This window comes from Hyla sarda, chromosome 11 (assembly GCF_029499605.1).
Source record: "Hyla sarda isolate aHylSar1 chromosome 11, aHylSar1.hap1, whole genome shotgun sequence".
Classification (NCBI taxonomy): domain Eukaryota; kingdom Metazoa; phylum Chordata; class Amphibia; order Anura; family Hylidae; genus Hyla; species Hyla sarda.
The window spans coordinates 52,328,094-52,344,449 of NC_079199.1; the positions used below are offsets into that span (position 1 = coordinate 52,328,094).

The 16,356-nt window shown below is 40.5% G+C and overlaps 1 protein-coding gene across 7 annotated transcripts in view; it reads right to left on the reverse strand.

Moving 5' to 3' along the window:
• The window catches only part of KIF26A (kinesin family member 26A), a 197,033-nt gene that overhangs the window by 71,164 nt on the left and 109,513 nt on the right, over positions 1-16,356 (reverse strand). For all 7 annotated transcript variants that reach the window (XM_056545564.1, XM_056545559.1, XM_056545566.1 and 4 more), the window contains exon 4: positions 4,044-4,204. In XM_056545564.1, coding sequence (XP_056401539.1) covers positions 4,044-4,204 — 161 coding nt within the window. The remainder of the gene's footprint in view (positions 1-4,043; positions 4,205-16,356) is intronic.

Consider the following 16,356-nt stretch of genomic DNA (forward strand, 5'->3'; position numbering starts at 1 on the left):
ATGAGGAAGATATGTAAAACCGCTCACCCTGATAAGTTGTGTAGCCCCATACACAACAATGGTATTTAGTGTAAGTAAAGTAGAGAAGTCTGTTGCCCTCCGGTTAGAAAATATACAAGGATAGAGATGGCTTCAACGTCATGGCCGGCTCAGCTAGGTGCAAGAGCAACTCAAGGTGCAGCCAATAGTAAGGATAAAAACTTTATTACCAGGATGCAACGAGTTTCACTGCACTTGCCTGAAGAAGCTGCGCAAGCGCAGTGAAACACATTGCATCCTGGGAAAAAAGTTTTTATCTTTCTATTGGCTGCCCCTTGAGTTGCTCCTGCATCCTAGCTGAGCCGGCGTTCACGTTGAAGCCATCTTTATCATTGTTCATGTATGGCCGACATGGACTCAAATGTGTACGGCTGCATCGGCCAAGCAATTGTTCAGGAGATGATGATATATTCAATGACTGTTCAACCATCAACCTACTTCTCTCTTATGTATTTGGCCATACAAGGTTGATGATTGAACAACCATTAAACAAATGATTTTCTGTTGTTGTACGATTGTTCTGCAGACACATTTTTGTCCAAATTGGCCATTAAGGTTGTTCAAACTGGTTTGTATATGATCAATGACACTGGGAGAAAGACAAGTAATCTTTGGAATAACTTTCTGAGAACATTCTTTCCTGAAAGATTGTTCATGGATGAAAGTTCTTTCCTAAAATCTTCTTTCTAGATGATTATTGTCTGTCAACCACAAAGTTCCCACAAAGCCTGTATCTTTTCCATGTACCTAGTTGTGTGTAACAATTAAAGTAAACCCCTATTTTACACTCATTAGGAGGAGAAAATATATGAATATCTGAATTATAGAGACCATATATAGACTGAGGAGAAAAGTTGTAAAATATGATTTTGGATCTCAAGAAACACAAGAGGTGCAGTAATCCCACAGGCATCATGTACCTTAAGCTTTATCAATATTTTACAGATATTTTGGGTTGACTGTCTAAAAAATAAAAAAAGGAACTTCACAAAAAGAGCATTGACACCTGCTTGGCCTTGACTATATGTACCCAATTTATAGGATCTAATTGAAGGCTGAGATGCCTTGAATACAACATATTAGTCAATTAGAGGTTTTCCATGATATTAATGCATATATCTGTGTCTTTCATTAGGGGTGTATTGGCTCAATACCTTAATCATATGCTCAGTCACAACACAATCAGTCCAAGGCATATTTCCAAGCTGCTTCCCCAAGCCCAAAGCATATAAGGTTTCTGTTCTATGACTAACCTCAATTATTGACTCTATTTTATGGCCAATATAATGACCAAGAAATGCCTACCAGTGAGCCATCAGGAGACAGCGATAGGACGGAGACCCATAGATTATGTATAACATTATTGTTCATTAGTAAATAATGAGATGCTGTAATCCACAGCCAGTTAGGGAGTAAATGTGATTCTGTCATATTAATCTATCTGAGCTTCAGATGTATGTCTCAATTCTGCAAGCCAAGCAGGCGCCCGCAGCATACCAAACATGAGGAGTCTGAAGTTTAAGGCAATCTATCTTGAACAAAACAAACAGCCGATAGACGCTTAAAGCAAGAATAATCTTAAGCAGCCTTTTTATAAGACTTGACATTATATTGAAAAAAAAGCTTCTGCTCACAGAGACATCTTGAATTTTGTTTTATAGAACAGATCTTTCCCTTCCGAAAACATGATTGTAGTACAGGCCCAGAGGCATGTACTCAAGCATCGGTTCTACGGCAACCGCTCCTCACCTGCATTATGAGATGAAGTTTCCCGCCTCGTCTTTATAGCGCCCGTCTCTAGTGCAAGATCCTGCACCATAGAATCACATTATGCTGAGTCACACACTGATGACGACTGCTGTAAACATGGAGTGGGAAGCTCCATCTCTTAATGCATAATAATATGGGGCGGGTAGAAGGAGCACTCGGAAAGTCATACTTATGCCGGTGCCGAATTCAAAAGTGATTGCATAAAAGCAGTAAAGGTGCACTTTAATGTTTAATGTTTATCGTCTCGGTCAAACATTTATGTGTTCCCAGTGTAAAGAGGAGGAGTAAGTCACTTCCAGACTCCTCCAGTGGCGGTACATTTCTCTGATAAAAACAGGGTTGGGCAGTTGAAATCTAACAAGGCCAATTCTTCTCTCCCCTAACATTATATGTTGGGGAATAGTAGGGGGGTCCCAATATGAAATTGTATTGTACATGAAGCCATCAGCAAATTGGGTGTCGACAATCTGCCAATCAGTGATTGAAAGTCTATCCTAGGCCATCAATCAAAAAATGCCGGAAAATCCCTTTAATAGAAATACATATAAGAGTTTTCACATTTTTGCTGGATTCCTTTGGAAATAATCAAGAACTTTGTTGACAGGCACATCCCCAACAGCTTAGCTGAGCTTCGATGATACAGGGGGGCAGATATTTTCCTACCTCAGATTACTATACACATCCAGAGCTGACATCACCAGAGCTGACAATGAACGCTGGAAGATTTCAGCTCAGGAGCCTCAACATTTTACAGTAGATTGATATTACATGCAAACTGGAATTAGTGTTCAAAGGCAAACTAGCTGCAATACCAGATACAGTATTTTGACAAAAGTGGCAGTGTTCTCTCCGCATTTCTTGGGAGACATAAAAGACCTAGGATGGCACATTCTCTTTTGACCAGATCTGCAGGTGAAGGCGGAATAGGCATTCCTGATATACAGGCCACCTGCAAGGTCATTCAGCTGCGTAGATGGCTTTCATGCTCCTCTCCTTCATCCACTATCTCCTCTCAAAACTCTTACTCCGAACTCTCTTGGTCCCAGAGGGCATTTGGTCCTCATTTCTTGAAGGATCTCTGGCTGCCCAGATGGAGGTGTGACACCCACTTGGACACATCTCTCCTGTTCTCGAGCATATTTAATGTCTGGTTCTCTCTTTCTCCCTTACTCTCTCCCCTTATCTCTCCTTTACTCCCCTCTGCACTTATACCTGAGGTCGTGGATCGTGTCTATCCTACACATGCTCCCACTTGGTCGAAACTCACTCATGTTCCCATTAAACAACTGTTTCAGGATGGAGGGGTCCCGACGACAGATATGTTGAAATAATTCCTCCCTACTGTTCATTTATCCTTTCTACACATTCAGCACCTGCAGAATTGTTGTGCACTGTTTTTAGCCCAAATGGGAAAGTTGAGAGACCTGACGGATTTTGAATCTATACTGGATTCACCAACTCGGAACTCTCATAAACTGTCAGTTGTTAAGAAACTGTGTACCGTACCAGCCCAGTCTTCCCATCTGGGCTGCCTAGCCTCATGGGAAAAGGAACTGGGAATCAAACTCTCTGACTCTGATATAGCTTATATTCTTACGCACTCCCAAGGTTATTCTAGATGCATCCGCCTTAGAGAATCTCATTTTAAACTATTGTCTCGGTGGTATAGGACACCAGAGTTTCTACATGCTCATGGTTTGTCTCCCACTAGCTCCTGTTGGCATTGTGGGACACAAGTGGGGAGCCTCACGCATATTTGGTGGACTTGAGGAGATGTCTAGTAGATCTGAAAAGGCTCATGAAAGTTTCTTGCGCACTTGGACACCATGGCTGAGGCATGTTGGCTGCCTTGGTAATACTTAAATGATCCCCTGTTCTCCCTCCAGTGGGAGAGAAATTGTTCTCAATGCCCAGACAGAGCCCTGTTGTTACATAAGGGTTCGATGATGTTGCTTCTACTGAATTTAACATGTGCAACTCTGACATCACCCCGCCTTCCATCTCCTCCTCCCCCCCCCCCCTTCCATCTCCTCCCAGTTTTTTTTTTATGTTATAGAGCCCCATTAAGGAAAATGGATTGTGAACAAATGGAATGTTTAAATATTATAAGGTATAATGATAGAGATTTGGGATAGGCTTATTTACAAAGAGTTTTACATAGGTTTTTAAGATCAAAAAATATATTTTTAAAACCTATGAGCATCCAGCATTTTAGTCAAAAATGTTGTATGTACCTGATAAAGAAGGAAGCTGCAGCCGATGTCCCTGAAGAAACTACAGCGGGTGGTCCGAATCTCTGTGATCGTCCTGCTAAACTCTGCTCACTGATGTTTTGCCCTGAAAAAGCATCTGCACTTGGGTTTTCCCTTCCCCCATCGAGGGATGTAGAGTCGGGCTGAAACATAAACACAGAAAATACAGGAATGAAAAGAGTGCAAGCCATCTGTCTGCCTGGATGTTCTTGTAGAGACTTCTACAGTCACATTATGGGAAAGACACGTAATGAGGGAGGACAACCATGCTTTGTTGTGCCATATCATAAGGACGGCTGTAAACTGTGGACGACAAGCACAGAAGTGCGGGCACCTTTTGTTACGGGCACTGCGTGGCAGCACACTATGACAGGCATGAAAAACTTAAGACATGATAAACAGTGATATTTTGTGCCTTGTGCTACCCTTTATCTGGTTCAGTTAGGACTGTCAGAAATGATTCTTCATGATAAATCACATACAGGGCAAATTCAAACAGGTGGTTAAGATGTTATTTCTCCATGGTATGAGGACTGGTAAAAGTGATAAGAAACTGTGTAGAGCGCTTCTGACTATGTCAGTTCTATATATGTAATGGAGAATCGTATGGGGAGGAAAGCATGGGATAAACAGCTGGAGAGCCACAGACTGGAGCCCATTGCTCTATATAGTAATCTTTTTATATTTTCACTTGTATACAGGGGGGTTAGGGGAACTTATAAAATTATTTACTCCGTGTTCTCCAACCTGTGACTCTCCAGCTTTTGCAGAACTGTTATGACATAGAGTTTTTATCTTCCATGTCCTTTTAATTCTTTTGTCCCTTAACGCCATGCCCTAGGTACCTGCAGGCTGCAGGAAGCATTTAAGATTATTTACCCTGCAGGTACCTAGGATATGGCTTCAAGTAATGGAGCATGAGAAAAGAGTTTAAAAAAATTTAAGGTAAAAACTCTTTGGCATGCTTCACCCTCTCAGCTACATTAGGACAGTTTTGCCTCAAGTGTTCATATTATGTCTATAAGTTTTATTAAATATTTTATATAAAACAAAAATCATAAAAAATTGAATGGCAAAAACTGCCACCATAGGGATGAGTAGAGAAATAAGAAAAATTATATGTGCAAAAAAAAATTTTCTAGCAACAGCGACATTATATGCTTCTTTTTTACATGCTTTTTCTGGGAAGTGAAGATCTGATTGGTTGCCAGAAATCTTATTATCTTTCCTTATCTAATCACATTTACAGCAGTTGTGTTTCTTTCTATAAGAAATCTAATTGAGTTATGGCAGCCAAAAAACTTCCCCAATCACCAGCTGAATGACAGTGAAGCCAGTGCTATAAATCACATGACAGGCCGCCCCGATAGATCCCCCTTCACTTGTGGTGTATGTACCTTCCCCATTATCCACTTTGAAAAATGGTTTTCAGACTGATGCGTCCTAATCAATGCTATGTATACGCATTTGTCCTCACCCAGTTAAATAGAGCTCATACCTTTCCCTCACACAGCTCTCATTCACTCCTCTCACAATCACATCTACTATTCCATGAAAAAAGGAGTTTCTCGTGAAAAATGAATGAGCCCAAGATATGCTGGCGTGATTTGTGGGCATTCGTGAAGCACAAAAGATAAATGCCGGGACAGACAGCCAAGTTAAAAACAAAGCAAGTGAATAATGCACTTAAAGAAAATCTATATGTTCCATTGTGTTTTAAAATGACTTCATTAGTAATGGATGGCTAGACCGGCAAGAACAGGCTATGGGTTGACAGCTAGGAAGCATTTCTTGGTACATGGAAAACTTGTTCAGTCATGTGATTCGAAAGCCAATAACACATCAATTTCTTACTGGCGTGTAATGAAATGTTGGAACAGTAATGTTTAATCACTGGCAAAAAGGTGTAATGGGGCACATTTGTAAGAACTAAGCAACCAAGCTTTGATTTGTCAAACCCTCTCTATAAACTATAAATGTCTGAATCTTGTAGTACTTAAGATGCTTGTAATTTCACGAAATAATAAACATACTATAGAAGCAGACTGAGAAGCTTCTATGGTGTCTGTGAAGATGAGGAGGCGCCTACCCTCGTTGATAACACCTATGGGTAATATGAACTTAAAGAGGCATATCCAAGATGTCCAACAGGTAGTACCCCACCTTTAAAACCACCCACTAACTTATCTTTCTCCAGACAGATTATAAATGAGAAAACTACCTTAAGTAAAGACCACTTCCCCTTGGACACTACAATGTTAGCAAAGAAAGGAAAGGCACCAGTCAAAAGTCCATGTTTTTCTATGTTTCCCTTTTTTCATGTATACAATGGGGTCAAATGAGTCACAGAAAGAGTATGAGGTGGAGTGGAGGAGGAGTGAACAAGCTGATGCCAAATTTTGATTTGGCATAATCTCTGTAGACAATAAATGTCTGAATTGCTTGTAATTGTACTTATTGTAGAAGCTAACCAGGCAAGTGTAATGGTGTCTATAAAGACAGGGTGCTCCTACTGAAGTTGGCTAACCTCTTGGTTTCCAATGGGCTATGTAAAGTTATGCAAAGGCTTTATGTAAAGTAGTGTTTCACTTCTGACCTGCCAAACCTCACACTTATTGGAAGAATTGGGGGTCACTGAAACAGCAGTAAACAAAGGGAAAGACCCAGTCAAAATACAAAGCTTTCCATGTCTTCTAAATGCAATTAGAGCAAATAAGCCCAAGGTGAGTGATGGGATGATCAAGCTGCATCTGGTTTGCCATAGTTGTTCTATAGACTATAAATATCTTAATCTTGTAGAAACCCAAGATACTCATAACTGTACATAACCATACACACGCTGTAAAGGAGGATAAAGCAGCATCTCTGGTGTCAATGAAGACAAGGAGCCCATTCTCAGGTTGGCCATCCTTCTTATTTCTAAAGGGAAATATGCCATTAAGAGGAATATCCATAGAAATGTAAAAATGTAATGTCCCACTTGTATGACCGACATCCATCCACCCCTTCCACATCTATCAGAAGAATGTGTTTCCTTAGCAATAGAGGCAAAAGGCCCCGATGAACGAGCATGAACTAGCTGCAAAGTAGGCCCATATGCTTGCAGTGGGGCCCTCTCTGTTCTATGTATGTCCCCGTATGACATATTTTCAAGTACATTTCATTCACATAAAAAACTAAAGAAAAATAACTACCATAATTTTCATTCTTGGCTGACAGTAGAAAAAAGATGAACGTCAAAAAAATATTAGATTTCTTTATTGTGTAAATCGAGAAGAAGACATAAACAACATGTGATATGGTTGTCAATCTGGAACAAATCACCTCCCCCTAGGGGCTCCCAAATCACCCCCCCCCCACCCCACCCCCCACACACACACACATACAAGTGGTATGTTTGGGGACCATGTGCAATATGAGAAAGGGTCCAGATCGGAATGCATTAGCGTGTTTTGTCTATGTTACATAATGTTTGCTATTGCTACAACACGTCTCTCCATTGTCATCCCTTTGATATCCCGCTGGGCCTGGTTAAGGAAGGCATTAGTTATGCCTGTAACACCTATTCCCGGATGTGCTAGTCTCAGCTGGGTTGTGCTGATAATTTTATGCCGTTTATACATAACAGATAATACATATGGTTAACATATTATGCACTGAGTGTTCAGGAGGTCAAGAATTTCCTTCGCATCAAACAATTGTATTCTTTGTGGTGGTCCATATTGGTATGATCATCAGCATGGAGGATTGCAAAACACTACACAAACCCATCTTAACAGAGATGTAACCCACACATCTTGCCAGTAATGCTATTCATATGTGATGTATGGTAGGTTTGGAAATGATTATATAGACATCAAGAGTATTTCTATGCTAAATTGTGGACAAATGTGTATCTTCAAAGAAGAAATTTGCAGATGAAAGGGTTTGTATTGGATTAGTAGAAACAGTCTGCTATTTTTTTCTACAAAGAGCGCCACTCTTGTATCAGCTTTTTGTGCTACTGCAGCCCAGGTATATCAGGTTAAGAGACTTATTACTTATAACAATGTTGTATCCTTCTTTGAGTATCTTAAATGCTAGGAGCTATGAAACATAGTTGTGTCTATCAGAAAGTAACCATGTATTTGTTATACTGTGGCATGGTATAGACACCTTTAATCCTGAATGAACCCTTTACTTACATATAATGCAGGGCCGGACATCTATGAGCCCCCATACAATAACAGTATATGGCCCACTTGTTCTTTAATCATAGAGCATTTCATCTTCATAGTGCATGCCTCTTATGACTCTCCAGCAATTTACATGTCATTTGTTATTATAAACTTAAATATATCAGCCAATTACTTTCAATATTGTAATAGACAATGGGATGCAGTTTATTGCTTTTAAAGAAGATATCCAGTGGAAATAATATTTGCAGGATAAGGGATAAGTGTCTGATCGTGGGAGGTCCAATAGCTGGGCCCCAGCTCTACTTCACTAAAGCGCATCTCAAACCCAGCACGTCAGCTGGTCGAAACACACACCCTCAATTCACCTCTATGGGAGAGGTGGAGACACAGCGATCACATGTCTCCGCCTCTCCCACAGAAAATAATGGAAGGGGCGTGTTTCGACCAGCTGACGTGCTGGGTGGGAAACATCATTACCAGTGCAAGTCTGACCACGATCTATCCTCTGTGGATAGAGGATAAGTTTCTGTCCGCTGGATATCTTCTTTAAAGGAGTACTTTTGTGGAAAACACTTTTTTTTTTTTTTTTTTTAAATCAACTGGTGCCAGAAAGTTAAACAGATTTGTAAATTACTTCTATAAAAAAAATCTTAATCCTTCCAGTACTTTTTAGGGGCTGTATGCTACAGAAGAAATGCGTTTTTTTTTTTTATTTCTCTGACGTCACGACCACAGTGCTCTCTGCTGACCTCTGCTGTCCAGAGAAGGAGAAAATCCCCATAGCAAACATATGCTGCTCTGGACAGTTCCTAAAATGGCAGCAGAGGTCAGCAGAGAGTACTGTGGTTGTGACATCAGAGAAATCTAAAAAGAAAAGCATTTCCTCTGTAGTATACAGCCTATAAAATGTATTGGAAGGATTAAGATTTTTTAATAGAAGTAATTTACAAATCTGGTTAACTTTCTGGCACCAGTTGAGTACCTCTTTAAGGTGGCAGAGGGTCCCCTAACCTAGTAAGCTCATGTGCACATATGGTATGTCTGCCCCAGATCTAATGTATAAAATGTATAGTTTAAAGCCATTCCTCGCTGTACTAGCTGTACAGTATATACATGTTTTTTCAATAGTGAGATGGGAGAAAACCATTGACAGACTTATCTGGCAGTAATACTGGGTGAACAAAGAATCTACATATTTAATGTGTATCTGTGACGATATAAAAAAAAATTCTGATATGTCATAGAGCATAGTAAAAGTTTTTATTGATTGTGCGCTGAATGTCAGACCCTGATGGATCAGTAGAATGAACTTAAACACGTTCTCTCCTGGCTCTGTGTCACGTGACCAGGATGGACTCATAAAATAAGTCTATAGGACTGTATTGCTCACATAAACATAGAGCGGGGAGAGAAGCGTGCAGCCACCTGCTTCTCTCCCTGCTTGTTCTACTGTTCAGTAAGGGTCTAAACATGTCCCCAGAACATGTCAAAAGTTTTTGTATGGATCGTACACTTTAACAAGCCTTCTTTTTTCCCAACACTTGGTCAATAGATAGAAGAATAATCCTACTGAAATCCAACAGAAATGTTAAGGTCCCTATACATATTAAAGAGAGGTCATCCAAAATTGCCAATTTCAGCAGAATTAACTGGCTAGGTTATGTGATTGGTCTCTCGGAAAGAGACCAGGCATGTTGAATTTTGATCCACAATCCTTTGTTTCGCCAGAGATCTGCCACCACCAGAGATGTATGGCTGCAGTTTTCTCTCCTCTCCCCATTGAAAATACATGCACACGTGGCCAATTAAGTGGACATTGAAACATTCAATAGCTGTTGGCCGACATATCATCGTATGAAACCAAAAAATCTGCCATGATTGAAATTTTTAACAAAAAAGATCTTTGGCTCAGGACGCAAATGATCTTTCAGTAAAGAATGTTTTCCTTCGCCAAGCATCATTGAACATGCATAACAATCAATATGATCACAATCAACCTATCTAATGGGTATGGCCACCTTAGAAGTACCCATACACATACAATTTCTACTGCTTCCCCTAAGCAGTCATGTGTTTTGAAAGGCAGCAGATTATCTTTCCGAGAACAAAAGGATTGGGCAGTTGACATCCAACATACCCAATACCTATTTCTCCAACATTGGGCCTCATTTACTAAGAGTTTCGGGTTTTTACTAGTGGGAAAAGTTGTTTCAGACATGCAGGATTCCTCTCTATTTACTATTGGGAAAAGTCGGTAACATTTTCTGACCAGCTTTTTCTAGGTGGATATTTCCAGCCATTTACCCACAGGATTTTCTGTGAATTCAATAGTAAATTGGTCGGGTTGTGAAACCCCGCCCCCTTTTGGACCGACCATGCCCCCTTTGCAACAGACCACGTCCCTTTTTCAGATTTTCACAGTGCAATGTTGGGTTTGTTGGATTTTTCAGGCGCACACTGTCGCAAACTGGGGCAGACATGTCTCAGGCACTCTGCGCTAAAATAACCAGATAAAAACCAGTCAGTTTCAGCTTAGTAAATGAGACCCATTATTTTCCGGTTGAAAATCAGCAGCCCAAATTACAGATTTAAAAATCTTAACCCTTCCAGTACTTAACAGCTGCTGTATGCTCCACGGGAAGTTGTATCTCTTTCTGGAATTCTTTTCAGTCTGACCACAGTGCTCTCTGCTGACACCTCTGTCCGTATCAGGAACTGTCCAGAGTCCAAGCAAATCCCCATAGCAAACCTCTCCTGCTCTGGACAGTTCCTGATACGGACAGGGGTGTCAGCAGAGAGCACTGTGGTCAGACTGAAAAGAATTCCAGAAAGAAATACAACTTCCTGTGGAGCATACAGCAGCTGATAAGTACTGGAAGGGTTAAGATTCTTAAATGGAAATCATTTACAAATCTGTTTAACTTGCAGGCACCAGTTGATTTAAAAAAAAATTATTTCACCGAAGTACCCCTTTAAAGGGGTACTCCGCCCCTAGACATCTTATCCCCTATCCAAAGGGGATAAGATGTCAGATCGCTGCGGTCCCGCTGCTGGGGAGCCCCGGGATCCCGCTGCGTCACTGCGCTATCATTACAGCACAGAGCGAGTTCGCTCTGTGCGTAATGACGGGCGATACAGGGGACGGAGCAGCGTGACGTCATGGCTCTGCCCCTCGTGACATCACAGCCCGTCCCCTTAATGCAAGTCTATGGGAGGGGGCGTGATGACCGCCACGCCCCCTCCCATAGACTTGTATTGATAGGGGCGGGCCGTGATGTCACGAGGGGCGGAGCCGTGACGTAACGATGCTCCGGCCCCTGTATTGCCCGTCATTACGTGCAGAGCGAATTCGTTCTGTGCTGTAATGATAGCGCTGTGCCGCAGCAGGGATCCAGGGGCTCCCCAGCAGCGGGACCGCGGCGATCTGACATCTTATCCCCTATCCTTTGGAGGGCCACAGTTTGAGACCACTATAGTAGCTATACATCTTCAAGCCTTCCAACAAACACAAGACTATGAGAAGATGTTTGTCTCCTCGTGGGAAGCTTGCACCTCGGCTGATGAGTGAAGTAGAGGAATGTAAAATGAAGAGGCAATCTGGATAATTGATTTTTATCTTTTCCTCTTTTAGTTCTTTTTCTCCATAAAAGTGATTTCTGTTATCTGACTGAATTGCTTAAAATAACAGTTTGCATAGCTCCCATCCTGCGCTCCTGATTTAAATTTTAAAGTCTAGTCATAAATTATTTATGTACTATTATGTTCAACTGCAGTTGGCTCTCAAGGAAAAGGAAAATGATTCTGAAGGAAAAAAAAATAAAGAGACGCTGCAGCTTTTAATCTTCGCTAATGGATGGGAGTTAATTACTTCAGGTTCCTGCGAGCAGTCTCGGAGACATCTCTGACTTTCTTGCCACAAAGAAAGTAAAATTGCACAAAATCATTGTACTAAATTGGTCCATTAGATAAAAATAAAATAAAAAGGGAAAAAAAAAGCGCTACAAATGTTTCAGTAGATGATTATAGAGTATATGTGTGTATACCAAACAGCGAAACCTGATAAACCCTAGGATTAGACTCAGATTATCCAAGAAAGGAGGTAGGCAGATGCCTAAGGGCAACTAACAATTAGAGGTCCTTGGAAACTTGCAAAATGTTAAATTTCAATCTGGTCGTGTTTCAAGACCCGACATCAACTCTTAAATCAGGGAAATCTCAGGTCACGCTCCTAACAGAAACTCTGTACACCTTTGAGGTTGACCAGAGGTTTGCGCCTAAGGAGAGCTTTAAGATAAACCAAGCACTGCCTGGGGTGGCTTTATAATGGCATAGGCTAAGACTTGACAAAAGGAATTAAGGTTCAGTGAGTGTGTTTTCCTATTAACGCTAGTGTGATATATGAAGTGCTAAACCTCAGCCCTTAAAAAGCCTTTTTTTGTGTAGATGTCAATAAATACTATCACCAGATCCCCGATAACAAAGGTAAACCTGACTTCACAGTTTGTCTAGTGCTTGATCAAAGACAAAGGATTATGTCAGCTGTATTCAGTTTAAAAAGTCTTATTTTAAGGTTATTTAAGATTAGAAAAAGGGTCTGTTTTTCGTTCCCAGAACCAGTGCTACTTTTGTGCATAGGTTTTGTCTGTTACTGCAGCTCAAGTAAATAGAAAAGCAATACCGTGAACAAGAGTGGTCTTAAAGGGGTTATCCAGGAACAGAAAAACAGATCTAGTTTCTTTCAAAAACCACTCCCCATCTTTCTCCAGGTTGGGTGGGGTTCTGCAACTCATTTCCATTGAAGTGAATGGAGCTAAGTTGTAATACCACACACAACCTGGGGACAGACGTGGAGCTGATTTTCAAAGGAATTAGCTCTGTTTTTCTATTCCTGGATAACCCCTTTAAGGTACTCATACACAAGGGATAGCTGTCGGTCTCAAATGGATGTTCATGTTTTTTGAATGAAGAGGGGGTAAGCCACTGCCAGACTCCTCTCGTGTTTTTTTTCTCAGAGAACAAAGGGATTGGGCAAATCCAACCTTTTTCAATTCTTCTCTCCCCCAACATTGTCTGGGGGATGAGAGTTAGGGGGCAACCATGCAGATTACGCAGTCAACCAGTCCCACTGCAATTGATAGGTTCACCTGACTTTTTTCTAATGAGTATAAGGGCCTATACGTATGTTAATCCACTGCCATCCCCCATCTGTTGGATGACATCAGACATTAGTTCTTGATTTCTACAATAAGTATTTATATAAGTGCCATATTACATCGCTGTGCAACTAGGAGACTGTATTGAGTCAGTATATACATATCTCATTAACTGTGAGTTTAACTAAGGCAGTTGGATAAAAGTAAAAATAAATAAATAAAAAGGCACCCTGGATACAAAAAGATAAAAAAAAAACAGTACTCACCTCACCAAATCACCACTGCTGCAATTCCAATGCTGCCTTGGCCCTTCCTGGTCCCCATTTCAACACTAGAAAATGCCTGCTTAACCATTCACTTGCTGAGGCAGAATGGAGACAGGGACCAGTATGTGGGCACCCAGGAACTGTCAGAATGGCAAGGATCGGTGAAGTGAGTACTGCTATTTTTAACACAGTTTTGCCTTCTTTTTAATTTGTACCCTGCCCTTATCTATGATAGAACTACTGTATATTACTTTAATGTAATGAAGAGTGTACATCCATCTGGTTGGTGCTTGCCACCCCTTCCAAGTTGGCTATATCCTTTATTTTACTTGAAGAATTCTAACATCACAGGCCCAACAACATCGCGAAATAACTTAGAAGCCATTGACCCAATGATGAATGATGGAAGATGGGGGTGCCATTATGAATCAAATCTTGTCCTAGTTTTTTAGGGATGTGGTAGTTGTTAAATTTTATTCTTTGCTATAAAAATCTCCTCATTTCTGTGTACACCCTCATTGAGATCAAGTTACTTTGCTTTCCCATTATAGCTCTTTAGTAATATTAGCAGCAATAAAATTCTGATAACTAGACTAGACTCAAACTGGACTCTTTAACAAACAGCCGGCACTCTGGGTATATAAATTCTATTACAACAGTTTCATATCTCCTAAATAAATCTGTATTTCCACAATCAATGACGCCTTTCTATTGGTGTTAGAAATGTAAATGGGTTACCTCCACTGGCAGCTATAATTCTGTCTGACTTGGCACATTGATTCTCAATAACCCAGCTAAATTACCTCATCCTAAATCCTCAGTTTTTATTTACATGGTTAATAATCTCACTATTGATTATTGTGACTAGGTTCTAATTATAAATCCATTATAGGACCTACAATGAAATTAAATCAATGTTATACATAAATGGAAAAAGAAGCCTATAATGTGCAAACCTATTCACATGAAAATGGATCTTTCAGTCCGAAGGTAAATTACTTTCCATAAACTAGGTGACATTTAGAACTATGGTTGTATTTATTCTTTATGTCTGATGCTTGGCTACAGTGCAAACTAGGTTTCTTGCTATTCTTCCTACGTCAAGGTTAATCTGAATAGGTTTTCACTTTAAAATGTTGCATAACCGATAAGATTGAAAAAAAGACACATTTTGCATCTAGTGCAATTTATAATCCAATTTATGGATGTTGTCAACAGGAAAAAGAAATATGGGGCTCAATCAAATAATTAATAATAAATGTATGGGTGCTGATCAGTGTACAATTAAAGGAGATGTCGGGTGCAGACTTTTTCTATTCCATCCTGCCCGGGCTGCAAAAAAAGAAAATACAATCTTTCGCTTACCTACCTACTTTCCCCTGAAGCTCCGCAACAGCTGATCGTTTGGCCAGGCTGTTTACTTCCTACTTCCCTTAGCCCATTACGTCACACGGTGCTTCAGCCTATTACCGGCAGAGGCGGGACATCGCTGCGGCCCATGATAGGCTGAAGTGCCGTGTGACGTACCGGGCTAAGGGAAGTAGTAAGCAAACAGCCCGGCCGAACGATCAGCTGTTGCGGAGCTCTGGGGGAACGTAGGAGGGTAAGTGAAAGTTTGTTTTGTCTTTTTTTGCAACCCGGGCAGGATAAAGTCTGCACCTGACATCTCCTTTAAGCACACAAGAACAAAGAAGAAAAAGTGTAACACTGAAAAAACATCAGCACACCAGTATATATGATGCAATTAAGACAACTCTTTAATAAGTACACATCCCCTAAAAAAGTAATCCCCTACAAAAAAAAACTACAGCTGTAGTGCTAGGAAGGGAAAAACAGTAAAAACAATAAAAAAAAAAATAGGCTCTTTATGAGCCTGAGCACAACCCTAGGGAGGGGCCATGAATCCCCTCACCTACAGTGGGGATCAAAAGTTTGGGCACCCCAGATAAAAATTTGTATTAATGTGCATAAAGAAGCCAAGGAAAGATGGAAAAATCTCCAAAAGGCATCAAATTACAGATTAGACATTCTTATAATATGTCAACAAAAGTTAGATTTTATTTCCATCATTTAAACTTTCAAAATAACAGAAAACAAAAAAATGGCGTCTGCAAAAGTTTGGGCACCCTGCAGAATTTATAGCATTCACTGCCCCCTTTGCAAAGCTGAGACCTGCCAGTGTCATGGATTGTTCTCAATCATCATCTGGAAAGACCAGGTGATGTCAATCTCAAAGGTTTTAAATGCCCAGACTCATCTGACCTTGCCCCAACAATCAGCACCATGGGTTCTTCTAAGCAGTTGTCTAGAAATCTGAAACTGAAAATAGTTGACGCTCACAAAGCTGGAGAAGGCTATAAGAAGATGGCAAAATGTTTTCAGATGTCAATATCATCTGTTCGGAGTGTAATTAAGAAATGGCAGTCATCAGGAACAGTGGAAGTTAAAGCAAGATCTGGAAGACCAAGAAAAATATCAGACAGAACAGCTCGCAGGATTGTGAGAAAAAACAATTCTAAACCCACGTTTGACTACACAATCCCTCCAGAAAGATCTGGTAGACACTGGAGTTGTGGTACACTATTCCACTATAAAGAGATACTTGTACAAATATGGTCTTCATGGAAGAGTCATTAGAAGAAAACCTCTTCTACGTCCTCGCCACAAAAATCAGTGTTTGAACTTTGCAAATGAACAT